General features: G+C 68.0%; 5 protein-coding genes across 11 annotated transcripts in view; 3 read left to right on the top strand and 2 right to left on the bottom strand.

Annotated features, from left to right (window-relative positions):
- Positions 1-143: 143 nt before the first annotated feature.
- SHD (Src homology 2 domain containing transforming protein D) lies at positions 144-3,569 on the top strand. Its single transcript, XM_042795021.1, has 7 exons — positions 144-256; positions 318-393; positions 1,120-1,210; positions 1,334-1,546; positions 1,819-1,957; positions 2,949-3,068; positions 3,303-3,569. Exons 1-7 carry the CDS (start codon positions 144-146, stop codon positions 3,487-3,489), a joined length of 939 nt encoding a protein of 312 aa, XP_042650955.1. The 3' UTR covers positions 3,490-3,569.
- A 681-nt stretch (positions 3,570-4,250) lies between these two features.
- On the bottom strand, positions 4,251-6,501 carry LOC122153667 (natural cytotoxicity triggering receptor 3-like). Of its 4 annotated transcripts, none has more exons than XM_042795017.1 (5): positions 6,332-6,501; positions 5,409-5,762; positions 5,142-5,168; positions 4,954-5,046; positions 4,251-4,449 (listed from the first exon to the last, which is right to left on the bottom strand). In XM_042795017.1, exons 1-5 carry the CDS (start codon positions 6,366-6,368, stop codon positions 4,307-4,309), a joined length of 654 nt encoding a protein of 217 aa, XP_042650951.1. In that variant the 5' UTR covers positions 6,369-6,501; the 3' UTR covers positions 4,251-4,306. The 4 variants fall into 4 exon arrangements, with proteins under 4 accessions (XP_042650951.1, XP_042650952.1, XP_042650953.1 ...); XM_042795018.1 differs by having other exon boundaries at positions 5,142-5,165; XM_042795019.1 differs by lacking the exon at positions 4,954-5,046.
- An 816-nt stretch (positions 6,502-7,317) lies between these two features.
- Positions 7,318-13,563, top strand: FSD1 (fibronectin type III and SPRY domain containing 1). Of its 2 annotated transcripts, XM_042795015.1 has the most exons (13): positions 7,318-7,359; positions 8,094-8,189; positions 8,303-8,434; positions 8,530-8,631; positions 9,243-9,265; positions 9,491-9,612; positions 10,126-10,335; positions 10,492-10,590; positions 10,754-10,913; positions 11,044-11,123; positions 11,331-11,582; positions 12,956-13,044; positions 13,172-13,563. In XM_042795015.1, exons 1-13 carry the CDS (start codon positions 7,348-7,350, stop codon positions 13,280-13,282), a joined length of 1,488 nt encoding a protein of 495 aa, XP_042650949.1. In that variant the 5' UTR covers positions 7,318-7,347; the 3' UTR covers positions 13,283-13,563. The 2 variants fall into 2 exon arrangements, with proteins under 2 accessions (XP_042650949.1, XP_042650950.1); XM_042795016.1 differs by lacking the exon at positions 9,243-9,265 and having other exon boundaries at positions 10,196-10,335.
- A 4,589-nt stretch (positions 13,564-18,152) lies between these two features.
- On the top strand, positions 18,153-21,762 carry MPND (MPN domain containing). The gene is made up of 13 exons (XM_042794485.1): positions 18,153-18,192; positions 18,894-19,120; positions 19,237-19,467; positions 19,563-19,716; positions 19,799-19,883; positions 19,998-20,094; positions 20,223-20,295; positions 20,391-20,467; positions 20,575-20,743; positions 20,849-20,919; positions 21,021-21,110; positions 21,365-21,457; positions 21,561-21,762. Exons 1-13 carry the CDS (start codon positions 18,186-18,188, stop codon positions 21,645-21,647), a joined length of 1,461 nt encoding a protein of 486 aa, XP_042650419.1. The 5' UTR covers positions 18,153-18,185; the 3' UTR covers positions 21,648-21,762.
- Positions 21,763-22,125: 363 nt separating this feature from the next.
- SH3GL1 (SH3 domain containing GRB2 like 1, endophilin A2) overlaps positions 22,126-25,611 on the bottom strand; it is a 30,447-nt gene continuing 26,961 nt past the window's right edge. For all 3 annotated transcript variants that reach the window (XM_032993942.2, XM_032993943.2, XM_032993945.2), the window contains one exon: positions 22,126-23,985. In XM_032993942.2, the coding sequence (XP_032849833.1) occupies positions 23,789-23,985 (197 nt within the window). In that variant the 3' untranslated portion in view covers positions 22,126-23,788. The remainder of the gene's footprint in view (positions 23,986-25,611) is intronic.

Raw genomic sequence — 25,611 nt, 5'->3', positions numbered from 1 at the left:
GGGCTCGGGGGGAGGGGGGGGGGGGGGGCCGGGGGCTCCGGTCCGCGCCGCGCTCGGCGGCGACACAAAGCGGCTCCCGGCGGCGGCGGCGGCGGCGGGGGGGTCCCGGCGCGCCCGCGGTCCCGGTGCCGGGCGGCCCCGCCATGGCCAAGTGGCTCCGGGAGTACCTGGGCCGGGGGGCCCGGCGCTCCCCCCCCCGCCCGCCCCAACCAGACTACAGCGGCGGCGAGCGCCGCCCCACCGGCACCGGGAGCGGGCCCCCCCCCCCCCCCGCCCCCCGCCGCCGCCGCTCCCCCCGGGGCTGCCCTCCGCGGCCCCGCTGCCTCCCCTCGGCACCGGCTGGTGCGGGTGGGGGGCGCGGGGCCGGGGGGCGGCCCCCGCCGGCTGGAGCAGGTAGGAGCGGGGGGCACCGAGGGGACAACGCGGGGGGGGGGGCACACAGGACAGCGGGGCAGGACCCGGAGGGAAGCGCGGGTACCGGGGGGGGAGGCGAAGGGACCGGGGGGGTTCAGTGGGGTTGAAGGGTGGGGCTGGGAAGGGGAACTGGGGGGCACGGGGGGGCAGGACCCGAGGAAAACGTCGCGGGGGGGGGGGGGGGGGGAGGGACGGGGACACCAGAGAGGTGTGAGTGGGCAACCGGGAGAGAGCGGGGGGGCTGGGGAGAAAGGAGTGGGGGGGCCGAGGGGGGTACAGAGGGGATGGGGGGGGGGGGGACGGACAGGGGGGCGGGAGGGACCAAGAGGGGCTGAGGAGAAGGATGTGGGGTACGTCAGGGGAGCGGTGATGGGGAACTGGGGAGAGCCAAGGGGTCGGGGATGGGGGGGGGGGGGGGGGTCAGTGGGGTGCCCAGAGGGGATCTGGGGCCACTGGGACTGGGAACTGGGGGGAGAACTGGGGGTGGCGGAGTCACGGGGGGAGGGGGAAGGGGAAAGGGGTTGGGGGACAAAGGGACCGGGTAGGGGGGAGTGGGGAAAGGGCTGGGGGCACCCATATCAGGGACCTGGGGGAGCCTGCAGGGCCCCAGGGAGGGGACTCAGGGACTGGGGATGGCGGGGGGGGGGGGGGGGGGGGGGGGGGGGCATCGGGGGGTCCCATCCCACCCAGGGCACCCACCCACAGGGCCCCGGAGAGAGCGAGTACTCAGAGCCCTTCGAGGGGGAGCAGGACCCAGCGCCCGAGGGTGGCTGCGAGGAGCCTGGTGAGGCCGCAGGTGGGTGACACCCTGGGCCCACCCCCCCACCCCCCCAGCACTCAGCCCCACGGGGGTCCCACGGCCAAGGTGCCTCCCACCCATCCCGGCCCCATCACCTCTCCCAGCCCCCTCTGTCCCCAGGGTGCCCCCGGCAGGGCGAGGGCCGGCGGGCGAGGCCACGGCGGGGACCCCAACTCTACGACACCCCCTCCGAGGAGTGGGAGACGGCGGGGGAGGGTCCCGGGGTGCCCACCGCCCGGGAGAGCCGCCTGCCCCGCGACGACGAGCGCCCGGCCGACGAGTACGACCAGCCCTGGGAGTGGAAGAAGGATCACATCTCGCGGGCGTTCGCAGGTGACAGCATCCCCAGGGTGCTGGGTGCCACCCCGGGGTCCCCCAGCCCCGTGTCCCTCAGCTCCCATGGGTACCACTCCTGCCCCCCAGCATCCCCCAGCACCCATGGGTGCCACCCCTTGGGGGCAACGAGACCCCACGACAAGGCAGAGCCGTGGCGGGGACATCTGGGATGTTCCTTTGTGGTTCGGCACGGAGAGGTGCCCCCCAGCAGCAGGCAGGGGTGCTGGGACCCCGTGGGGGGGTGACACCCTCCTGCTTTGTCCCCACAGTGCAGTTTGAGAGCCCCGAGCGCTCCCCCAGCCTGTCCCGGCAGCTGCCGCGGCCCCCCCGGCCCCCCACAGGTGCCAGGCCCGGCTGCCCCCCCAGCCCCAGGCACGTGGACACCTCGCTGCCCCTGGAGAAGCAGGCGTGAGTCTGGGGGGGTCCCTCCTCCGTGGGGTGGCATCAACATCCCGGTCAGACATCGTGGCATGGAGGCAGCCCTCTGGGGTGGAGGGTCCCCCCACGGATGGGTCCTCATGGTGTTGGGTGCCCCATGGCATGGATGGTCCCTTTGACACAATTGGGTGCCCCATGGTATGGAAGGGTGCCCATGGGGTGTGTTGGGTGCCCCATGGCATGGGTGGGTCCCCATAGGGTGTTGGGAGCCCTGTGGCATGGAAGGGTGCCCATGGGGTGTGTTGGGTGCCCCATGGCTTGGGTGGTCCCTTTGACAATGTTTGGTGCCCCATGGCATGGATAGGTCCTCATAGGTTGTTGGGTGCCCCATGGCATGGAAGGGTGCCCATGGGGTGTGTTGGGTGCCCCATGGCTTGGGTGGTCCTTTTGACAAGGTTGGGTGCCCAATGGCATGGGTGGGTCCCCATAGGGTGTTGGGTGCCCCATGGCATGGAAGGGTGCCCATGGGGTGTGTTGGGTGCCCCATGGCTTGGGCGGTCCCTTCGACACAGTTGGGTGCCCCATGGCATTGGTGGTCCCTTTCACGTTGTTGGATGCCCCATGGCATGGGTGGGTCCCCATAGGGTGTTGAGTGACCCCATGGCATGGATGGGTCCCCACAGGGTGTTGGGTGACCCATGGCATGGATGGGTGCCCATGGGGTGGAGGGTGCCCAATCACATGCATGAGTCCCCATGGCGTAGAGGGTCCTCAAGGCATGGATGGTCCCTTTGGCATGGGTGGGTGCCCCGTGCCATAGTTGGTCTCCATGATGTAGAAGGTGCCCCATGGCACAGACGGGTCCCTGTGGGGTGAACCGGTCCTCACGCTGCTGATGGCCCCAAGCAGTGGGGACGCTGCCCCCATGGCACGGAGGGCGCCCCACGGTGCCCTGGGGTCCCCGTGCTGCGTGGCGGGGTGCCACTCGCCGGGTGCCGGGGTGACGCCCGCCGCCGCGCAGGTGGTACCACGGTCCCATCGGGCGGGCGGGCGCCGAGACGCTGCTGGCGCTGTGCCGCGAGGGCAGCTTCCTGGTGCGGGACTGCGAGACCAGCCCCGACGACTACTCGCTCTCGCTCCGGTGAGTGGTGGTGGCGGGGGGGGGGGGGGGGACACGGAGATGGGGTGGTGGGGGGGGGGGGGACACACGCGTCACCAGGAGTGCCCGTGCAGAGGGGTTGAGAAGTGGGCACGGCGCTTGCGTCCGTGTGCTGGCGCGCGCCTTTGCGCGGCCCGCCCCGCCTCGAGGCGCGCACCCGCAAGGGTGGGCCGGCCCGGCCGCCGCCTGCCTCAGTTTCCCCCTCCCCGCCTGCAGGAGCAGCCATGGCTTCGTGCACGTGAAGCTCACGCGGACGCGGGAGCAGCACTTCGTGCTCGGCCGCGCCGGGGCCGCCTTCCCCTCGGTGCCCGAAGCCGTGCGGCACTACACGGCGCGGGCGCTGCCCGTCCGGGGCGCCCGCCACCTCTCCCTGCTCTACCCCGTGGCTGCGCAGCCCCTCTGAGCCCAGCGCCGCTGAGGACCCCCCAGCCGTGCCCCCACCCTGCCCCGGTCCCCTCATTAAAAGCCGACGCGCAGCCCCAAGCCCGCTGTGTGCTCTGCGGCGTGTAGGCATGGCGACGCTCCGGTCCCTCTTGGGGCTCAACTCTATGGTGCCTCTGGGCATGGTGGCCCTGCCACCGGTCCCATCCTGGTGGGGCTCCTGCCCTTGCGGCCGCTCACACCCCCCCCAGGAGCCCAGGGCAAGGCGGGGGGGGGGGGGGGTCTGGATGTATCCCCCCACACCATCCCCCCCCATCGCTGTAGTACTTGGCCTTGGGGAAAAAACATGGGGGTGACACAGCTTGGGGTCACCCACCGTCAACCGCACACAAGCTCGCCTGCATGGGGGGGGGGGGGGCTGATGGTGTTGGCCCCCCCGTGGGGGGTCCATGCTGCCGGGGGGGAGCGGGTGCTTCCTACACGGTCGGCGCAGCCCTCGCGTGCCAGGTGCTGGTGCGGAAGGCCACAGGGCAGCAGCGTGGCTTCCCTGAAATGGGGGGGGGGGGGCCCAGATCCTGCTGCCTCCAGGCACTGCCCCCACCCCCCCCCGCCTCAGCACACCAGGCAGGAGCTGCCCACGCTCAGCAGGGCTGGGCTGGGTGTGCTGGGGGGGGGCACTGGGTGCCATGGGGTGGGTGCTGCGGGCGCTGCACAGAAGACAGTGAGCGAGGTGGGAGGATGCTGCAAAACAGCTTTTTTTTTTTTTTGGGGGGGGGGGGGTGTTCCTGCAGAAAGGCAGAGCTGGGAGGGGGGTGCGTGTGGGGGGGTGCTCCCCCCTCTCAGGGCTGAGGGGTGCTGGGGAGGTCCCGTGCATGGTACAGCCCCTCCTGGTACCAGCTGTTCTCCATCTCCGGGGGGGGTGGCAGCACCTCTTTGGGGGCCTGCGCCGAGGGGGGCAGCACGTTCACGTAGATGGCTGTGTCTGGGGGGGCAGTGGGTGTTGGGGGGGGGGTGCAGGGCTGGGCATGGCCAGCCTGGCCCCCCAAGGCATGGTGGCTGGCAGAGCCAGGGGACCCCCGGGGGGGACCCACTGGGTGCCCCCAACCGTGAGCCCTGATGAGCAGGCGGGGGGGGGGGGGGGTACGGGCAGGGGGGCGTTGGGGCACAGGGGTACGTGGGGCAAGGGGGCACGGGGGTGTTTGGGTGGGGAGGAGAGGGGCTTGGGGGTATTTGGGCAGGGGGAAAAGGGGCAGGTGGGGAAGGGGTATTGGGAATGGGGTATTTGGGGATGGGGTATTTGGGAGGGGGTATTAAGGATGGGGTTTTTGGGGATGGGGTATTTGCGGATGGGGTTTTGGGGGATGGGGTATTTGGGAGGGGGTATTAGGGATGGGGTATTTGGGGACGGGGTATTTGGGAGGGGGTATTAGGGATGGGGTATTTGGGGATGGGGTATTTGGGACAGGGTATTTGGGGATGGGGTTACCTGAGTTCCTGCACCAGCGCTGGTGGCCGAGGAAGGCCAGCCCAAGGAGAAGGGCTGTGCCCCCCAGACCCCCCGCCAGCCCCCACACCAGCCCTGCAAGCACACCCAGCTGGGGGCCACCGCCTCGGCACCGCTGGCACCCGGGCACGTGGGCGCCGGGATGGAGGGGACAGCGGGGACACGCTTACCTGCCTGATGTCCTCCGTCAGCCACTGCTGGTGAGGCAAACGCAGTCAGGGGTGTCCCTGTCCCTAACTGTGTCCCCAGCCCTGTCCCCAGCCCTGTCCCCAGCCCTCTTGCGCTGCGGCCACCCCAAACCCACCAGACACCTCCATCCATGGACCCCATCAACCCCCTGGGTGATGCCACCTCCCAGGGACCCCATTGACCCCAACCATGACACCATGTCCCAGGGACACCCCCAAGGCCCGCACACACACCCCCCCCCCGGGTACCTGTGTCGACGCTGAGCCGGGTGCCGTTGCCGGTGGCCGTGGCATAGCGGGGGATCTCGAGGGTCACCCGGCAGAGGTAGCGCCCGACGTCGTCCCCCCGCGCCTGGAGGAGGCTGAGGGTGGCACGGGGGGGGTGCCAGGCCAGGTGGAGGCGGGGGGTGCAAGGGGCCGAGGGGGTGGGGGTGGTGGGGCGCAGGCGGGCGGCACACAGCACCCGGCGCCCCACGTCCTTCACCCACTCCAGCCAGAGCAGGTCCCAGGGGTCAGCCTCCAGCACGCGGCACCCCAGGGTCACCCTGTCCCCCGCTGCCACCCACAACTCATCTGGGTCCTGGCTCACCTGCAGAGCACCCGCTGCCGGGAACAGCACCCAGGTCACTAGGGGGGGGTGGTGGGAGGGAGCTGTCACCCCCCACCCCAGCGGTCCCCAGAGCCACCCATGGGGCTGAGGGTGCTGGGGCACCCCGGGGACCGGGAGCCAGGCTTGCTGTCTGCATGTCCTGCCTCACCGCTGCCTCCGGCCACGCGCCCCTCTGGACATCCCTCTGTCCCCATCCTGTCCCCACGCATGGTATCTGACCCCATCCTGTCCCCTCCCCCTTGTCCCTCCATCTGTCCCCACTGCCTCTGTCCTGTGCGCCCCTCCCCCAGCCGTGGCACCCACCTCTGTTCAGTCACCCACCTCCATCCTGTCCCCATGTCTGTCCCTCCCTCTGTGTCCCCAACCCCTCTCTGGTCCCCCCCCTCAGGACAGATGACCCCAGCAACACCCCTGCCCCGGCCATCACGCAGGAGCCAGCCTGAGCCCTGTGTCCCCCCCGTTACCCCCAAAACAGCCTGTCCCCAACCCCACAGCCACACCACAGGGGCTCAGGCACTGTCCCCTCTGTCCCCCCTCCAGCCAGCCCTGTCCCCCCACTCACCACCAAGGAGGGGGATGAGGACCCTGAGCCCCCACATCCCCACGCCAGTGCCAGCCTAGCCACCCTGCTCTGAGGAGACACGTCCCCAAGGGGTCCCTGTCCCCGAGGGGTCCTTGTCCCCAAGCTGTCCTTGTCCCCAAAGCGCTGCTGTCCCCCAAGTCTCTCCGCCCCTTGTCACCCAGGCTGGCTCGCTGTGACACCACAGCTTCCTGCCACTGTGCTGCGCAGCCCAGGGGAGGGGGGATGGGGATGGGGATGGGGACAGGGATGGGGACAGGGATGGGGATGGGGACAGGGATGGGGACACCCTCCGGGGCAAGAGCAGGGGATGGCACCTCCTTGGGTCCCCAGCCTGGGTTGAGGAGTCCTGGGGTCAGCTCCAGCTTGGACGTGCCACCCGGGGACCCTCGCTGGGACCCCCCCGGAGAGGGACACGACCTGACCCCAGAACGGGCTGGGAGCCCAGTGTGGCCTCGCAGGGAGAGCTGGAAGGGGAGGGGGGGGGGGGGGTCCCTTACTGGGAGAAACCCACCCCCCAGCATGGCAGTGCCCCCCACCCCAGCACCCCTGCGGCTCCTGTCCCCTATCCCTGGGGGTCCAGAGGTGCCCCTGCCTTGGGGGGTGTGTGGGGGGGATGCCCAGATCTGGGGGGCTCATGGCCCCCCCTTGGGTGGGCGGCGCTGGTTTGGGATGGTGTCAGTGGGTCTCCCTCTCCAGGGGGAGGGGCAAGTTCCGGGGGGGGGGGGGGGGGTGGGGGGGGGGAGCTCAAGCTCCGCCGTGCTCGGGGGGGAGCGGGGCCCATCCTTAGGGGGGTGTGTGTGGGTCCTCAGACCCCGCGCCCCCCCCCCCCCGACTACATCTCCCAGCATGCCAAGGGGCGGCGCTGTCCCCGGCGGGAAGGACTACATTTCCCGTGGTGCCCCGCGGCCGGGAGGGGCGGGGCGGGGCGGGGCGGGGGGCACCGCTCCCCCTTTGTTGGTGGCGGCGGGGCCGAGCGGCGGCGGGGCCGGCCCGGTATGGGCGACCAGGTGGGATTGGGCCAGGACCGGGGACCGGGGCGAGGGCGGGGGGGGGTGAGGTGGAGGGAGAGGGGATGGAGGAGGAAGAGGGAGGGATGGAGGAAGGAGGGATGGAGGGAGGAAGAGGGGATGGAGGGATGGAGGGATGGAGAGGGGATGCAGGGATGGAAAAAGAGGGATGGAGGGATGGAAAAAGAGGGATGGAGGAGGGAGGGAGGAAGAGGGGATGGAGGAAGGAAGAACAGTGGGATGGAGGAGGACTGGAAGAAGAGGGGTTGGGGGGGGTGAAGGCGTGGAGGAAGGAGGGATGCAGGGGTTAAGGGTGGCAAAGGGGGGAGAGGGGAGGAGGGATGGGGGACGGAGGGGTGAGGGAGGGGAGGAGGGGGCCAGGAGGGATGGAGGGTGGCAGGAGGGATGGAAGGAGCTAATGGAGGAGAGTGGGGTGCAGGAGGGGTAGAGGGGTGCGGGAGGGCTGGAGGAGGGAGGGGTGCGGGAGGGAGGGGTGCAGGGGGGTGCAGGGCTCCCCCCCCCCCCCCCCCGGCCCCTAGCTGCCCTCCCTCTGCTCTCGCACACACTTGCCAAGTCATCCCGCTCCCGCCATGCCGGCAGAGCCGCCGGGTGCCCGCGGCGCCTGGCACGCCTGGGCCCAGCGCGGACGGGGGGCCGAGGGGGGGCCCGAGGGGAGCGGGGGGCCGGGGGGCACTGACCACGGGCCGGGGGGGCGGGGGGGGGGGGCCGGGCAGGAGGCTATGCGGAAGATCATCACCACCCTGGCCATGAAGAATGAGGAGATCCAGAACTTCATCTACTCCCTCAAGCAGATGATGCAGAATGTGGAGGTAGCGGGGACCAACCCGCCTTCACCCTCCCCACGGGGACCCCCCAGCACAGCGGGGGTCCCGCTCCCCGGTGGGGGTAGCACCCGCTGACACCCCCGGGGCGTTGTGACCAGGACAACTCGCTGCGGGTGCGGGAGGACCTGGAGAGCGAGTTCCAGTCGCTGTACGCGCTGCTGGACGAGCTGAAGGACGAGATGCTGACCAAGATCAAGCAGGAGCGCGCCAGCCGCACCTACGAGCTGCAGGTGGGCACCCACCATGGGGGGGGGGGGGGTGGTGTCCCCCCCCACGCCCACCGGCACCCTCGCCCACCGCTGTCCATCTCCCCTCCCCACTCCAGACCCAGGTAGCGGCATGTGCCAAGGCCCTGGAGAGCTCGGAGGAGCTGCTGGAAGCGGCCAACCAAGCCCTGGGGACGGCCAACGACCACGACTTCCTCCAGGTGAGTCCCCACCGGAGCGGGGAGATGTCCCTGTCTGACTGCCCTCCGACACTGGGGGTGTCCTGACCCCCCCCTTTCCATCCGGTCGATGCCACCCTGGGGCTGCGCTCACCCCGGGTGGGCACCCTCCTCTCTTTCTGCGCTGGGCACTGGGGCAACGCTGGGCTGGCTGTGCCTGCAGTGGGGCTGGGGGGGAGCACGGAGACCCCCCCCCCCCCTGGGGTGATCCCCAACCTGCCTGGTACCCCCTTTCTCCCAAGACAAAGGGTCACCAGGGCAGCGACACGGGGGGGGGCACCGGCGGGTGTTTGGGGAGCTGTGCCATGGGGGTGCTGCAGCCGTGGGGTACCGCAGCGGGGATGCTGAGCTGCTGGGGTACCGCAGTGAGGATGCTGAGCTTCTGGGGTACCGCAGCGGGGATGTGGGGATGCCGTGGGGTACCACAGCAGGGATGCTGAGCTTCTGGGGTACCGCAGCGGGGTACTCTCTGTCAGACTGGCACCGGAGCAGGCGTCCGGGCACGCTGTACCATGCTGGCTCCTGGCACTGCTGTCTCATCTGCTTTTTTTTTTTTTTTTTTTTTTCCTCCTCTTTTCCTCTGCGCTCACAAGGCTGCCAAACAGATCAAGGATAGGTACGGCACCCCCGTGCTCCCCAGTCCCACTAACCACCCCCCCCCTCGCCACCACCACCTTCCCGGCCAGGGCCACGCGGCGGGTGGCCCCGTGGGTGCTGGGGTGGCTCTACCCGCCCTCCCCACGGCCACGCAGGGCAGGGGGGGAGCAGTCAGGGCTGGGTGGGTGTCTGGCTCCCGGCCCCGCTGACCCTCGTCCCCGTGTCCCCCCCTCCCCCTGTGCAGTGTGACGATGGCACCCGCCTTCCGCCTCTCGCTCAAGGCCAAGGTGAGCGACAACATGAGCCACTTGATGGTGGATTTCACCCAGGAACGCCGCTTGCTCCAGGCCCTCGCCTTCCTGCCAGGTATTGCCCCTGGGTGACAGGGACACGGGGACACAAGGGGACAGGGACATGGGTTTCTCCTGGTGCAAGGGAAGGGCAGTGGCGGGGGCACGGAGGGTTTGTACCAGCCTGGCACAAGGATGGGGGTCCAGGGTTTAAGGGGTCTGCTGGGTGCCACGGGACGGGGTGAGGGGCTGTGGGGGGTGCCAGGCCTGGGGCACTTTGTGGTGCCCCCTCCAGAGGGGCGAGAAGGTGCCAGGGATGGAAGGATTGGGGTGGGGGGTGGGGTGCTGTGCCCAGGAGGGCAGCGAGTGCCACGCTTGGGGGTCTCTGGGATGCCACGTGTAGGGTCCCCAGGGTGCTGTGGCCATGGGTCCCGTCGGTGCCATGCCCAGGGTCTCTGAGGTGCTGAGCCCAAGGGACCTTTGGGTGCCCTGGGGGTGCTGGGGACACCCCGGCTGGCAGCAGGGCTGCGGTGGAGGAGGGGAGGGGGGGGGGTGGGGGGGACACTGGCACGGCTGCTCCTGCGGGCAGTGCCCAGCACCCCCGAGATCGACCTGGCGGAGTCACTGGTGGCCGATAACTGTGTGACGCTGGCCTGGAGGATGCCCGACGACAACAGCAAGATCGACCACTACGTGCTGGAGTACCGCAAGACCAACTTCGAGGGGCCGCCCCGCGCCAAGGAGGACCAGCCCTGGATGGTGGTCGAGGGCATCAAGGGCACCGAGTACACCCTCTCCGGTGAGGGCACGGGGGCAAAACTGGCCCCTAAAAAACATCCTAGGAGCAGGCACTGCGGGTGGCAGGGGGCTGGGTGGCAGTGCCAGGCTTTGTAGGGGACACGGGGGTCACGGTACCCCCGCCATGCCCCGCTTTGTGACCCTGTTGTGCCCGCAGGGCTCAAGTTTGACATGAAGTACATGAATTTTCGGGTACGGGCATGTAACAAGGCTGTGGCAGGCGAGTTCTCCGAGCCGGTCACTTTAGAAACGAGAGGTGGGTACCAGAGGGGGTGGCAGAGCACCCATCGCCCCCTGTGCCACCCCACGCTGCCCCTTCCCACGCGTGCCGGGGTCCTGCGACCCCTTGGTGCCAGGCGAGCAGGGGGTGAGGGGACACCACACCCACACCCACACGCGCTGATGGTGGCTGTCCCCAGCGTTCATGTTTCGGCTGGACGCCAGCACGTGCCACCAGAACTTGCGGGTGGAGGATCTCAGCGTGGAGTGGGATGCCACGGGTGGCAAGGTGCAGGACGTCAAGGCGCGCGAGAAGGACGGCAAGGGCAGGACGGCATCGCCCGCCAACTCGCCCGCCAGGTAATGTCACCATCCCCCCCACCCCCCCCCCCCCCCCAAACACCACCTTGTCACCCCAGCATTGCCCCCCCCCCCCCCGCCCCCGGGTAACGCCAACCCAGCCCTCCTTGCCGGCGTCCGTCTGTCCTAGGGTGGTGCAGTCACCCAAGAGGATGCCCTCGGGGCGTGGGGGCAGAGATCGCTTCACCGCTGAGTCCTACACGGTTCTGGGTGAGAGCCGGGGGGGCACCCAGTGGGTGCTGGCGGGGACCCTGCAGGCACCCGGGGGTGTGGGAGGGGGCCCTGAGGGCACGGGGGGGGTGTGGGGGGGGTGGGATGTAGGTGGGCATGGGGGCACCCAGAGGGACCTGGTGGGGCTGGGGATGGGACAGGGCTCCCCGTGGGTGCACCAGGCAGAACTGTGCCCCGTGCCCGCAGGTGACACGTTAATCGACGGTGACGACCACTACTGGGAGGTGCGGTACGACCGGGACAGCAAAGCTTTCGGCGTGGGGGTGGCGTATCGCAGCTTGGGTAAATTCGACCAGCTGGGCAAGACCTCGGCCTCCTGGTGCCTCCACCTCAACAACTGGCTGCAGGTCAGCTTCAGCGCCAAGCACGCCAACAAGGCCAAGGTGCTGGACGTGCCCGTGCCCGACTGCATCGGCGTCTACTGCAACTTCCACGAAGGTGGGTGCAGGGTGGGGATCGGGCAGTGTTGGGGGTGGGCGCAAGGACTGCCACCACCATGGGCACCAGCGTGTCCGCCATGGGCACTGCCACTGCTGTAGACACCAACATGTCCAGGATGGGCATTGCCACCATCATAGGCACCAGCATGTCCCTCATGGGCATTGCCACCACCTTAGACACCAACATACCCACCCACCGTGGGCACTGCCACCACCATAGACACCAACATACCCACCCACCATGGGCACTGCCACCACCATAGACACCAACATACCCACCGTGGGCACTGCCACCACCATAGACACCAACATACCCACCATGGGCACTGCCACTACCATAGACACCAACATACCCACCATGGGCACTGCCACCACCATAGACACCAACATACCCACCATGGGCACTGCCACCACCATAGACACCAACATACCCACCCACCATGGGCACTGCCACCACCATAGACACCAACATACCCACCGTGGGCACTGCCACCACCATGGGCATTGCCACCAGCGTGTCCACCACAAGCACTGCCACCATCATGGCCACTGCCACCACTTTGGGGACAAGTGTGTCCACCACAGACGCTGCCACCACCATGGGCACTGCCACCACCACAGACACCAACATGTCCACTACCAGCATTGCCACCAGCATGTCCCGTGTTGGCATTGCCACCACCGTAGACACCAGCATGTCCACCACGGGCACTGCCACCGCCATAGACACCAACATACCCACCATGGGCATTGCCACCACCATGGGCATTGCCACCGCCATAGACACCAACATACCCACCATGGGCATTGCCACCAGCATGTCCACCACAAGCACTGCCACCATCATGGCCACTGCCACCACCACAGCCACCAGCATATCCACCATGGGCACCGCCACCACCACAGACACCAACATGTCCACTACCAGCATTGCCACCAGCATGTCCTGTGTTGGCATTGCCACCACCACAGACACCAGCATGTCCACCATGGGTACTGCCACCACCGTGGGCACTGACACCAGCATGTCCCTCATGGGCACCGCCACCACCACAGACACCAACATGTTCACTACCAGCATTGCCACCAGCATGTCCCATATTGGCATTGCCACCACCGTAGACACCAGCATGTCCACCGTGGGCACTGACACCAACATGGGCATTGCCACCAGCGTGTCTCCCTCATGGGCACCACCACAGACACCAACATGTCCACTACCAGCATTGCCACCAGAGTGTCCCGTGTTGGCATTGCCACCACCGTAGACACCAGTATGTCCACCACGGGCATTGCCACCACCCTGGACATTGTGCTGAGGGTCTGCAAGCTCCGTACCCCCCTGCCGTGACCCTTCCCCTGTGCCCGCAGGGTTCCTGTCCTTCTACAACGCCAGGACCAAGCAGCTGCTCCACACCTTCAAGGTCAAGTTCACGCAGCCGGTGCTGCCTGCCTTCACGGTAAGGGGCCGGCAGGGCTGGGCAGCTCTTCTGGGGGTGCCGTTGGTGGGGTTCATCCCCCCCCCACTCCCCCAATCCCCGTGCCAGCCCTCCCGCCCCCAGCCCAGCCGCCCTCCTGTCCCCGCAGGTCTGGTGCGGCAGCTTCCACGTCTCCTCGGGCTTGCAGGTGCCCAGCGCGGTGAAATGCCTCCAGAAACGCAACAGCACAGCCAGCAGCTCCAACGCCAGCCTGCCCTAGAGCTGTGCCCCCCCCCGCCCCACACCCCACCCCGCTGCGGTCACCCTCCCAGGCAAGAGCACTGAATGTACCCCCTACCCCCCCCTCCACACACTGCGCTGGCAGGGCTGTGCCAGCCCCCAGAGCTGGGGTGCACCAGCACCCATGGCCCTGCCAGCTGACACCCCCACCCAAAATCCTGTGCCCCCCCCACCTCCATCGCTGGCACGGGGCTGGGCACGTCGCCCCTCACCGTTGAGAGCTGCTTCTGGCCTGAAGAATAAATTGGGATGTAGGTGTGACGCGGCCGTGGCTGGGGCACGGGGTGCCGGGTGGCACCAGCCCAAAGTGGGGAAGGTTGTTTTTTTTTTTTGGGGGGGGGGGGGGGGGCGTGGGGAGTGTCCCTCCAGTGCCACCCCCACAGCACGAGGAGCTGGGATGGGGCTGTGATGGGCAGTGCCTTTATTCCGGATGGTGCCCGGAGTGATGCCCCCCCAAATATATGGGGTGGGGGGGGGTCCATTGCTGCTCCCCCCCCCCCCTTTCCCCAGTGCCACCCTAGCCCTAGGGGGGTGCCCAGGACAGGAGGGGGGGGCGCAGCTTTGCCCCAGGTATGAGGGGGGCACCGCTGCCCCACCTGGTTCCTGGCACAAAGTGGGGGGGCAGACGGGGGCACGGTGGCCCCCCCCCCTCAGTCCTCAACAAGAGCTCAGCAGAGCTGCAGCTTCTTGGTGAGCTCATCCATCATACCTGGGCCATGGCGGGGGGGGGTGTGTCACAGCCTGGCAGAGGACCCAGGTGTCCACACATCCCCCCCCCAAAACCCCTGACCCCACCACTCGCCCCCATTGTCCCCCAGAGCCAGTGACAGGACCCAAACGTCTGGATCCTGGCACCCCCACCCCTCCACCACCACGCTTTCCCCTCCTCCCCAGTGGGACCCAGCCACCCAGACCCCCCCTCACTAGAATCTGGGGGGGTGGGGGGGGGTAGGATGGGGCGCCGAGCTCTGGGGGGTCTCACTCACCTATGGGGAAGGGCAGGGGTCAGCATGGGGGTGCCCCCTTCCCTGCCTCAGTTTCCCCAAGCCCAGCCAGCCTCACCTTGCTCAGTCATGTAGGTCTGCTCCTCCAGGACGGCCCTAAATGGGGGGGTGTGGGGGTGTGGGTGTCCTCTGGGCCCCCCCTGGGGCTGCAGCACAGGCCAATGGGGACTCGGGGATGGCTTCAAGCTGTGGGGATGGGGCATGGGGGCAGCCAGGGGGGGCTCACCCACCCCCTCAGGTCTCCTCCCCGTTCTCACCATCCATCTCCACAAACTGAAGCGGAGCAGGGTGGGGAGGGGGGGGCATCATGGACCCCCCTGCCTGCCCCTGACACCCCCAGACCTTCAGTGCCAACCTGCAACACCCCAGCAGCTCTGACAAACCCACCCCAGCACCCCAAGACTCGTGCAACTCTCCAGCAATCCCCCCAAGCACCCCAAAGACTCCCCAGGTGCCCTCCACCACCCCAGCCACCCATAATGGCTCCCAACACCCCCACTGCCGTCCTGCAAGACCCCCTCCCGGACCCCGCTGAGCCCCCCGAGCCCCCCCGTAGCCCCCCCCCCCCCCCCCCCGTGGGCTGTACTCGCGGTGCAGGGGCTGCAGGCTGCCCGTGCTGCTCTCCCTGAAGTACTTCACCAGCGCGGAGCAGCGATGCTGGGGGGGAGGCAGTGTCACTTGGGGACCCCCACCCCCCCATAAGTCCCCCCCTGTGGTCCCCCCATTCCCTGCCCAGTGCTCCTGGGCCCTGAGGGTGGGGGTGTCCCAGCCCCTTGGGTCCCAGCCCTTTGGGGTGACCTAGTCTCTTAAGGGTGCCACTCCTTTGTGTCCCAGTCCTTTGGGGGTCCCAGACCCTTAGGGGTCCCAGTTCCTTAAGGGTCCCAGCCTTGGGTGTCCCAGTTCCCAGGGATGCTAGCAATGGGGAGGGGGGGGGTCCCAGTCCCTTAAGTCTCAGCCCTTTGGGGGGACCTATTACCTCAGGGGTACCAGTGCTTTGGGGGTCACTGTCCTTTGGAGGTCCCAGTTCCTTAGGGATCCCAGTTCCCAGGGAGAATAGGAAGGGGGGGGGGGGGGAGGGAGGGTCCCAGTCCCTTGAGTCCCAGCCCTTTGGGGTGACCTATTCTCTTAGGGGTACCAGTCTTTGGGGGGTCACTGTCCTTTTGGGGTCCCAGCTCCTTAAGGGTCCTGGCCTTGGGTGTCCCAGTTCCCAAGGATCCAAGCAATGGGGGGTCCCAGACCCTTGTGTCCCAGTCCTTTGGGGGTCCCAGTTCCCAGGGATCTTAGCAATGGGGGGTTCCAGCCCTTAAGGGTCCCAATCCCTTGAGCCTCAGCCCGTTGGGGTAACCTGTTCTCTTAGGGGTACCAGTCTTCGGGGGGTCACTGTCCTTTTGGGGTCCCAGACCCTTAGGTGTCCTGGCCTTGGGTGTCCCAGTTCCCAAGGATCCAAGCAATTGGGGGGGGGGTCCCAGACCCTCACGTCCCAGTGCTTTGGGGGTCCCAGTCCCTTTGGGGTCCTCCCAGTTCCTTAGGGGTCCCAGCTTTGGGTGTCCTAGTTCCCAGGGATCCTAGCATTGGGGGGGTCCATGTCCCTTGGGGGCCCCAGCCCTTGCGGGGCCCAGCCACGGGCTCAGGTGGGGGCCCAGAGGGGGACATCCATGCCCCCAGATCCAGCCCAGCTCTGTGTCCCCCCCTCCCCATCGCTCACTGGTGTGTCCATGTCCATGATCAGGTCCACACGGTTCATCTTATGGTGCTTCAGCAGCACCGTGCTGCCTGGGGGGGGGAGCTGTGTCAGGGGGGGCTGCCACCCCTCTCATGGGGACCAGCACCCCATGGGGACCCTCACCCTGGGGCCACCCCTTGCATAGGGACCCTTGACCTGTGTGGGGGGGTGGGGGGGCTCACAGCTTGCACAGGGACCTGCACCTTGGGACCACCCCTCCCATGGGGACCCACACTCTGATGCCACCCATCCCCCGCCCCCCCCCCCCCCCCCCCCCCCCCCCCCCCATTTATCTCCTGGCGCATGGTGACCGAGATGCAGTGGCCGTGCCCCCCCGGGGTGCAGCTCCGTGTCCTCCCCCCTCCCCGCACTCCCCTCCAGCAGCCGCTCGGCCTCCAGTCCCGTCACCTCCGAGAAGCAGCTGGGGACTCTGGGGACAGCCCTGCCCTGTCGCCCCCCCCAGCCACATCGGGCCACCCCCAGCCGTGCCACCCGAGCCACGCTGGTCCCCCCCCGGTGAGGTTGGGGACACCCCCCTGGCCTCCCACCCACCCGACTTCACAGGGGCAGCAGTGGCTTGGGGGGGCTGGGGGTGGTGGGGGACCCGGGGGTGGCCAGGCAGCAGCGCCTTCACCTGCGGGGGGGAGGTGTGTGTCACTGTCACGGGGACACCCCCCTGGTGCCGGGGCCAGCGCCCTCTGCCCACCTCCGCCATGGTCAGGATGAATCCCCGCCACATCTCCTGCGCCTCCCAGCTCCCCGCCTGGCATGGGGGGGGGAGAGGGGGGACACGAGGGTGGCCTGTCCCCTGCACCCACGGTGTCCCCACACCCTGTCCCTTATGCCTGCCCCCCATTCCAGCCTCTGCATCCCATAACCCTGTCCCTCTGCTTCTGCATCCACTGTACCCCCAAATCCTGCCCAGTTGACCCCCCTCTACCCCCAGTCCCCAAATCCTGTCCCTTCTGTATCCCCAAACCCTGCCCTTGTGTCACCCCCCCACCCCAGTCCTGCCTGTTGTGCCCCCCTCCCCCGCATGACCCTCTCAAACCCCATCCCCCCCTCCACACCTCCACCCCCCACTATGTCCCTAATCCCGGGGGGGGTCCCACCTCAGGGGTCCCAGCTGGGGAGAGGGGGGGGGGGGGGGGGCAGGGGCACAGGGTCCCATCCTGGGGAAGCCCAACTTGAGGGGGGTCCTGGCTCAGGGGTGTCTTTGGGGTCCCAGGTTAGAGGGGGGGTCCCAATCTTGGGGTCCCACCTTAGGGTCGCACCCTTGGGGGTGGTCCTGGCTTGGGCGTCCCACCCACGGGTGCCACCCCAGGGGTCCCACCTTGGGGGTCGCAGCCCAGGGGGTACTAGGCTGGAGGCGCCCACCCTGAGTGGGTCACAAGCACGGGAGTCCCACTCGGGGGTGCCCACCCAGAGGGTGTCACAGTCTGGGGGTGTCTGCAGCCTCGGGGGGGGGGGTCCCACGGAGGGGTCCGAGGCTGTCTCATGGGGGTGTCCCACCCTGAGGGAATCTCAAGGGTCCCAGCCAGGACAGCCCACCCGGGGGTCCCAGTGTCAGGGGTCCTACCCGGACCCCCCCGTCCCGTCCCTCGCAGTACCCGGCCCCCCCCCCCCCCCCCCGCAGCCCGGCCCAGACCCTCCGGTAGCGCTGCGGGACGGCCCCGGGCTCGGCGGGGGGGACTGGGGCGGGGGCGGAATCAGTGCCCGGGGGGGGTCAGCGCCAGGGGGTCCCGGGCGGTGCCGGGGGTCGGCCGCGGGGGGTGCGGGGGTCGGTCCCGGGGCTGTGTCCCCATGTGTCCATGTGTCCCCCCCCCCCCCCGCCGGTGCGGCAGGGGTGGGGTTCTCGTGTCCCCGTCCCCCCCCCCCCCCCCCGCAGATTCCCGTGCCCGGTCCCCGGTGCCGGTGTGCGTGTCGTGTGTGTGTCATGTGTGTGTGTGTGTCATGTGTGTCCGTGTGATGTGTGTGTCCGTGTGTCCGTCCCCCCCCCCGCCGCTGCCGCGGGAGGGGCGGGGCGGGGCGCGCGGGGCCGCCCCATCACGTGGCGCCGCCGCCGAGGTTGGGGGGGGGGGGGGGGGAGGGAGGGAGAAAGTGCGGGGGGGGGTGCGGGGGGGAAGCGGGAGCGGCGGGAGCGGCGGGAGCGGAGCATGACAGGTACCGCACCGGGCACCCCCCCCCCCCCTCCCCTCCCCCAAATACACCCACCCCCACCCCCCCCACGCACGGCGTGCGCACACGCACACACTCGGGGCACGCGCGCGCGCGCGCACATGCACCTGCGCGCAACCCCCGCTCCCCCCCCACCCCCCCCTCCACCGCCGCACACACGTGTGTACCCGCGCATGCTCCCACGCACACGCGAAGCGCTCCCACACACGCGAAACCCTCGGGGCACCCACGGGGTGGGGGGGCACCCCGGGACACCCGTGGGGCAGGCCCGGGGCGGGGGCGGGGCCGTGCTCCCCCAGGGGCCCGTGTCCGTGTGTCTGTCCGTGTGTGTGTGTCCGTGTGTCCCCGCGCCCCTCTGGGCTCAGACCCGGCTCTGGGGACCCGCAGGGCCAGGGGAGCCTCGTCCCCGTGTCCCCACACCCCCCCTGTGACCCCATCACTGTCCCCCCTGTCCCTGTGTCCATCATCCTCCCCCCCCCCCCCGTGCCCTCCTGTCCCCCCTTCCTGCATCCCTGCGCATCCCAGTCCCAGTGTCCCCATCCACACCCACCCACGAGGGCGGGGGGGGGGACACACACACACACAGACGGGACCCCCAAGGGTGCTCTTAGAAGGGGGGGGACACACCCACGCCTGCTGCCCCCAGTGAGGGGACACCCCCCCCCCCCCCGTGTCCCATCCCGCAGCACTGGCAGCCGCCTCCCCCGGCGGGGACGAGTGCCTGGAGGAGGATGAGGATGAGCTGGAGCTGGGGCTGGACGAAGCGGAGGCCGAGCCGGAGGCCGGGAGCGGGGCGAAGGCGGCGGGGGGCCCGCGGGGGTCCGTCCTCACCCGCCGCGGCATCACCCTCCGCGTCCTGCTCCGCGACGGGCTCCTCGAACCAGCCCGCGGTGTCCTCTCCATCTACTACCTGGTGAGCCCGGCCGGCGCGGGGACACCCGGCTTGGGGGTGTGTGTGGGGGGGGGGTTGGGGCTGGGGGGGTGATTCCCGCGCCCCCCCCCCCCCCCAGCTCACCCCGTCCTCCCCAGGGTAAGAAGTTCGTGGGGGACCTGGGGGCGGACGGGACCATCACCTGGCAGGAGACGGGACAGGTCTTCAACTCGCCCAGCGCCTGGGCCACCCACTGCAAGCGCCTGGTGAACCCCGCCAAGAAGTCGGGGTGCGGTTGGGCGTCCGTCCGCTACAAGGGACAGAAGCTGGACCAGTATAAAGCCGCTTGGCTGCGCAAGCACCAGCCCAACGCGCCGCCCGCCGAGGAGGTGGGTCGGGACCCCCCACTCTGGGACCCTCGGGGGTGCCCCCCCCCACCCACCCCTCCCCCGGGGTATGGGTGCCAGCCCTGTGCTGCCCGCAGAGCCTGGCCAGCGAGGGCGAGGAGGAGGAGATGCCCGAGGAGGAAGAGGAGGAGGCGCCCAGGGAAGGTCGGGGGCCCGTGCCGGAGCCGGCGGCTGTCAAAAAACTGGAGGAAAGGAGCAAAAAGCAGCAGTGCAAGAGCCTGGTGGAGCCGGGTAAGGTGACACCGGGGGGGGGGGGGTCCCCGGGGGGAGCCTGGGCAGCCCGGCAGCGGTGACGGGGCGTTGTGCTTCGTAGATCACGGCCCCCCGGGGAAAAGGCTGGAGAGCAAACCCCGGGTGCCCGTCCGGTACTGCACCCTGGGCACCCGCGACTCGGCCAGGTAGGGTGTGACGGGGACCTGAGCCCCACGGGTGCCACCGCCGGCCCCGTGGGGGCAGGGCAGGGGGGGTGGGGGGGTGGGGTGGCTGGGGCAGCGGGGCTGCGGCTCTTCCAGAAACCCCCAGACTCTGGTGGAGGTGACGTCCTTTGCCGCCATCAACAAGTTCCAGCCCTTCAACGTGGCCATTTCCAGCAATGTCCTCCTGCTCCTGGTGCGTCCTTTCCCCGGGGGACGGGGGGGGACGGGGGGGGGACGGGCTGGGACATCTCTGGTGGCGCTGGGGACATCCCCCAGCATCATTTTGAAGTCAAACTGGTGATTTTAACCTTTCTTCTTTAGGATTTCCACAGCCACCTGACACGGAGCGAGGTGGTGGGCTACCTGGGTGGGCGGTGGGACACCAACACGCAGCGTAGGTAGCAGGGTGGGTGGGTGGCCCCCCCCCCCAAGCTTATGACAGAGACACCCACCCCTCTGTGTGTGTGTGTGTGTGTGTGTCCCTCGCAGTGCTGACGGTGCTGCGAGCCTTCCCGTGCCGGACCCGCCTGGGCGATGCCGAGGCCGCCGGCGCCGTGGAGGAGGAGGTAAAGCAGCCCCGGGGGTGGGAAGGAAGGGGCAAGGGGGGCAAAAGGGGGGGGCATTCCTGGGGGGGTCCCAGGGGACCCGAAGCCACGGTGTCCACCCATCCCAGATCTGCCAGAGCCTGTTCCTGCGGGGGCTGTCACTGGTGGGTTGGTACCACAGCCACCCCTTCGGCCCCGCGCTGCCCTCCCTGCACGACATCGACGCGCAGATGGATTATCAGCTCAAGCTGCAGGGCAGCGGCAACGGCTTCCAGCCCTGCCTGGCCCTCATCTGCGGTGAGCGCCCGGTCCCCGCGGTCCCGGGGGTGCTGGGGCTGCTGTCACCCCCCTACCCCGTGCCAGCCCCGTCTCTGTGCACCCCCCACCCCACCCCCCCCCCAGGACCCTACTATCACGGCAACCCTGGCGTGGAGTCCAAAATCGCGCCCTTTTGGGTGATGCCACCGCCGGAGGTGAGTGGTCACCAGCCCCGCGGGAGGAGGGGGGGTGGTGGTATTTGGGGTGGGGGTGGCCCCAGTGCTGTGGGGTGACCCCCCGCTCCCCCGTCCTCCAGCAACGGCCCAATGACTACGGCATCCCCATGGACGTGGAGGTGGCCTACATCCAGGACGGCTTCCTCACCAACGATGTCCTGCAGGAGATGGTGAGCGTGGGGTGGGGGGCCCCCAAAACCCCATCCACCCCAGCAAGGACAATTCTCCAACCCCATCGGGGGCTGGCTGGGCCTCCACCACCCGTCCCCATCCTGCTGTTGGCCCCGGTGACGGTGACAATCTCTTCTCCATCCCCACCGTGCTGCCGAGGTCTTGGTGCTGCAGGAGTCGGGGGGGGAGGGGGGCACATGCCCGACCCCGGGGCAGCCCCAGTGCCTGAAGCCCCTCTCTCCCCCCACCCCAGACACTGCTGGTGGAGTTTTATAAGGGAGCCCCGGACCTGGTGAAGTTTCAGGAGCTGTGGAGTCGGGATCAGACCTACCTGGACAAGCTGAAGGTGGGGAGGGAGGCTTCCTCCACTGGGCTGGGTGGGGGATTTACCTGGGGGATCAGCTCCAGCCACCCCAGTTTTAATTAACTGGGCTGCGTCCCCATCTCAGGGCTCCCTGGCTGCCCGCACCCCCAAAGACCAGAGCTTCACCCACATCCTGGAGCAGATCTACAGCCTCCTCAAGCTCAGCGGCTGAGGGGCCGGGCCCCCCCCCCCCAACCCCGCGACTCGGACCAGGTGCCTTCCCAGCAAGGGACCCAAGGGGCTCATCCAGACGCGGCGCAGGGCAGCGCTGTGGGGGGGACACCGCATCGCCCACTGCTCCAGGGAGCTCACCCCAGGGGTCCCGGGACCCCGCCGGCTCCTGCCCGGGTGTCCCACGGCAGCGGCGGAGGGGAGGGTGGTTGGTGGGCGTCTCGGCTGTGAGTCGTTGGTGGAAGTGGTAGTTGATTAAAGAGCAGTTCCCGTGAGGCTCTGCCGGCTTGGGGACATCTTGCTGGTGCTGCAATAAGGGACGGTGCTGGTGGTCCCGCGGGGCGCAGCCACCATCCAGCTGCCTGGTTTTGGGGGCTGAATCGGGGGCGGGGATGCTCATCCAGGGCTGCTCCTCCCTCCCGCTGGGTCCCCCCCCCCCCCCCCAGATCCCGGTCTCGCACTCGCGGAGGAGGCAGCCGTTAGAAAGAAGAAAACATTTAATACTTTCATTCAGAGATACAAGTCGAGATTTGTGGGTCGTCTTTTTTTCCCCTAATAAACCAGGAGAAACCATTACAAAAAAAGGTCTTAACAACTTGTCCCAGCTGACAAAACGCATTTCAATCCACCTGAGCCGAAGCCAGAATTCCCGGGACGTGACCCCGGTCCCCACCGGCGAGGGGACACCGGTCCCTTGGGCTCCCTGCGCTGCTGGGAGCGAGGGGGAAGCTGCCCCGTGTCCCCCAACCCAACCGGGGTCACCGCTCGGAGCGCGGCGCGGCAGGGGATCGGACATACAGCGACATGCACGGCTAAAATCACTGAGAAGGGGCTGTGTGACTGTAACAGGAGCCGGGAGCGACAGGGGCAGGGACGTGCTGCGGCACGGGCCCGGTGCCGAGCTGGGGCTCGGCCCCCGGTCGGGCGGGGATGGAGGAGAGGTGCCAGAACCCAGCCAAGGCTGAGGGAAGGGGAAAAAAAACCCCCCACTTTTCTAGCAAAGAAAACCACGGAGCCAAGTGAGAGACGGGGCGAGCGCTGCCGCTGCCGGGCCCCATCCCAACCCCCACGAGAAGGGGCAGGCGGGGATGCCGGGGGGTGGCAGAAGCAGCACCCAGCTGTACGATACTTTTTCCCACCAAAGCTGGGGGCAGAGGGACACGCTGCTCCCCTCCCCATCCCTCCCCCCCCACCCCCCACCCCCCCCAAAAGGAGGGTCACGGTGGGGCAGAGCGGGCAGGAAAGGCACATGAGGATCAGCCGAGCTCCGGCCCCGCAGCCGCGGGGAGAGGAACCACGACCTGCTCTGCCCTGCGGCGGGCAGACCCCGGGCTGCGGCCCCATTCCCCCAAAATTACCCCCCAGCTCTGATGGGAGAGTTTATAGGACAAAAAACCCACTGTCCAGAAGCAACCTGACGTAAAATATTTAAAATAAAAGGGCAGAAGGGAGCAGCCACCCCCTCTGGAGTCGAGCTCTGTGGGGAGGGGGCTAACGGCGGGCAGGGGCCAGCGCTGCTCTGTCCCTCCGGGGTGGGGGGGGGGGGGATGGCACCGAGCCCCAGGCAGGGCTCAGCACCTGCGCCGCGGGGCTGGCTTAGTGTTTGATGGGTGTCGTAGTGTTGTTGTGCCACGGTATCCCCCCACCCCGAGCCCCCCGGGAATGGGGAGAGGGGTAGTGTTCAATGGGGTGTGGGGGGGTGTGGGGGGGAAGGCTGTGCCCCTGGGTGAGGCTGGGGGCTGCTTTGCCCCCCCACTCTCACCCCCGGGCTGCGTGCGTCCCCACGCTGATGCTCGGTGTGAAGGCTGCATCCCGTTCTCTCCCACCTCGATGCTCGACCCAAAGGAGGAGAGGCCTGCGACAAATCGTACAGCCGGGGAGGGGGTGGGCTTGGCAGGGCGCGCAAAGTACCGAAGTTCAAGCACCAGAAGGACAAAAAAAAAAAAAAAAAAATCAAAATAACCAAATTCACAGAGGGTAAGAGGGCCGTCTGACCCTTCTGGCTTGTTCCCTGGTGGCAATCTCGCCCCGAGGCGACGCAGAGATAACACAGCCCCGCCGGCGGACAGGGCCCTGTCGGGATGGAGGTGGAATGGAGGCTCGGCCCCGCGCCAGCGGAGGGGGGACAGGAGCGATGCCGTTTCACTGAGGTAGCGGAACCAGCACTTCCACGTAGTTGAGGGGGAAGAAGCCCGACTGGCCGTTGATCATGCCCTCGTACCAGTTTTCGTCGATCTGGTTGGTCAGGGTGATGATGTCGCCTTCCTTGAAGCCCAGCTCGCCGTCGTTTTCAGGTTCGAAGTCGTAGAGAGCCTTGCAGCAGGGCTGGTCCAGGGGGGCTGCGTGGAGAGGTGGGGGCAGAGGTGAGCCGGAGCCCCTGCACAGCCCCCCCTGCCCTCAAGCCCCCGGGCTCTGCCCACGCCGGGGATGCTGGCCGGCTCCGGCCCCCGCGCGGGCTCATCGGCTCTGCCACAACCCGGCGTGCCCGGGAGACGCTGGCCCTTCACTTTGCCCCCACGATGGCAAAGCATTAACTTGCTTTCAACTCCTCCCTGGAAATTACTTCACTAAATTTCTCTGCTTTCTTGCTGCAACCACATCGTGAGCTTCTCCCAAAGCAGACCCCTGCCTCCACCACCCTGTGCTGCCTGTTCCTGCCTGGACTTCCCCTGCTCTAAGCTAAACTCCAACCTAAATTAGATTAGAAAAGCCACAACATTATTTCTCCAGAGATGAGAGAAGCTGCTGTGCAGTTCATCAGTTGGTCAACAACGGGGTTTGATAGCAGTATGTGGTGGAGGGGGGGTTCCCTTAGAGAGGTCACCCCAAAACTGAGGGTGATGGGAGGGAGAGGACTGCGACTGCCTCTCGGTGCAGAGGGCTTCAAATCAATTAGCAGCTTGGTGAAGCATGTGAGCCCCCCCCCCCAAAAAAAATGGGGAGAAAAATCAGTCTCTTTCCAACATCTCAGCTCCACGATTTAAGCACCAGACCTTCTGACTGGAAAGGGGGTATTTTTATAGCAGGGGAAGCTGCTGCCTGCTCTGTGCACTAACGTTTTGGGAGGGGCAGGCAGATGTAGGGATCCTACCGAAAAGGGACCGAGCTAATACAGACCAGCAGGGTCTGTGGGGCCCCCGTTGCCCGGTGGCTCTGGTAGAGCTCCCCAGGGCAAGGGGAACGGAACGGCGGGCAGCCAGCGCATCTGGTCTGCTGAATATCCACAGCAAGAAAGGACCCACCCTTAGAAGAGAACTCGGAAAACACCAAAAGCGGCCACCAAGCAGGTTCATGTTTTTGGGACAACTTCCTGAAACACCAGGCTGGTCCCACCACCACGGCACTTCCCCTACCCCAGGCACCATCGAGTCCTCTTGCTCCCTTGCTGCACCACCACGAGCTTTCCCCACCGTGATGCCTCCGAGCCACAGACCCAGCCTGGCCTCGGGACCCCAATGGGACCCCAACGGGACCCTTCAGCAGAAACGCTGCCCCACGGACCCCACGTCACCCCACAACCCATTCGAGGCTCCTCGCTGCCTAGCTGGGACCACAAAACCCACTGAGCGTGCCGAGGCTCTACCCGCTCCCCCCAGCCTTCAGCAGTGAGGTGCGGGGAGGGGCGGGGGGCAGCACGAGCAGGAGTGGGAGAGATCCAAGCTGCGGTGCTTGTAACCAGACCAGGTTAATCCTCGAGGTGTCTGATACCTCGTGGAAGAGCATCGGACCCCTGTGGCCTCACGCAGGACATGCCTGCGTGATGATAGCTGCTACAACTCCTCCGGGTGAGCAAAGGCCCCAGCTCTGGAATGGTAAATACCAATACAGCGTGGCTGTTTTAATTTGGGGCTTAGCTCAAGGCTTAGCTCAGCTTAGCTTAGCTGTCTTGCTGGCCAGGCTCAGCACGGAGGTATTAGCAGCTCCAAGCAGCAGCGTCACGGAAGGAGGAGCGAGGAGGGACGGGG

Source organism: Tyto alba, unplaced genomic scaffold (assembly GCF_018691265.1).
Source record: "Tyto alba isolate M040663 unplaced genomic scaffold, T.alba_DEE_v4.0 Super-Scaffold_20000042, whole genome shotgun sequence".
In the NCBI taxonomy this organism is placed as follows: domain Eukaryota; kingdom Metazoa; phylum Chordata; class Aves; order Strigiformes; family Tytonidae; genus Tyto; species Tyto alba.
This window is presented reverse-complemented; position numbering and strand designations above follow the sequence as displayed.

What these genes read in the sequence shown, in the direction of transcription:
- MPND (XM_042794485.1), top strand. An exon ending in GTGGGACACCAACACGCAGC is followed by an intron (nt 20,296 to 20,390) that starts GTAGGTAGCAGG and finishes TGTCCCTCGCAG; the next exon opens with TGCTGACGGTGCTGCGAGCC. An exon ending in CCTACCTGGACAAGCTGAAG is followed by an intron (nt 21,458 to 21,560) that starts GTGGGGAGGGAG and finishes TCCCCATCTCAG; the next exon opens with GGCTCCCTGGCTGCCCGCAC.
- LOC122153667 (XM_042795017.1), bottom strand. Translation starts at nt 6,368, where the DNA reads ATGTGGGGGCTCAGGGTCCTCATCCCCCTCCTTGGTG. An exon ending in CCGGCTCAGCGTCGACACAG is followed by an intron (nt 5,169 to 5,408) that starts GTACCCGGGGGG and finishes TTGCCTCACCAG; the next exon opens with CAGTGGCTGACGGAGGACAT. An exon ending in GCGCTGGTGCAGGAACTCAG is followed by an intron (nt 4,450 to 4,953) that starts GTAACCCCATCC and finishes CTGCCCCCCCAG; the next exon opens with ACACAGCCATCTACGTGAAC.
- FSD1 (XM_042795015.1), top strand. An exon ending in CACCGAGTACACCCTCTCCG is followed by an intron (nt 10,336 to 10,491) that starts GTGAGGGCACGG and finishes TTGTGCCCGCAG; the next exon opens with GGCTCAAGTTTGACATGAAG. An exon ending in TGAGTCCTACACGGTTCTGG is followed by an intron (nt 11,124 to 11,330) that starts GTGAGAGCCGGG and finishes CCGTGCCCGCAG; the next exon opens with GTGACACGTTAATCGACGGT.
- SHD (XM_042795021.1), top strand. Translation starts at nt 144, where the DNA reads ATGGCCAAGTGGCTCCGGGAGTACCTGGGCCGGGGGGCCCGGCGCTCC. An exon ending in GCCCCCGCCGGCTGGAGCAG is followed by an intron (nt 394 to 1,119) that starts GTAGGAGCGGGG and finishes ACCCACCCACAG; the next exon opens with GGCCCCGGAGAGAGCGAGTA. An exon ending in CATCTCGCGGGCGTTCGCAG is followed by an intron (nt 1,547 to 1,818) that starts GTGACAGCATCC and finishes TTGTCCCCACAG; the next exon opens with TGCAGTTTGAGAGCCCCGAG.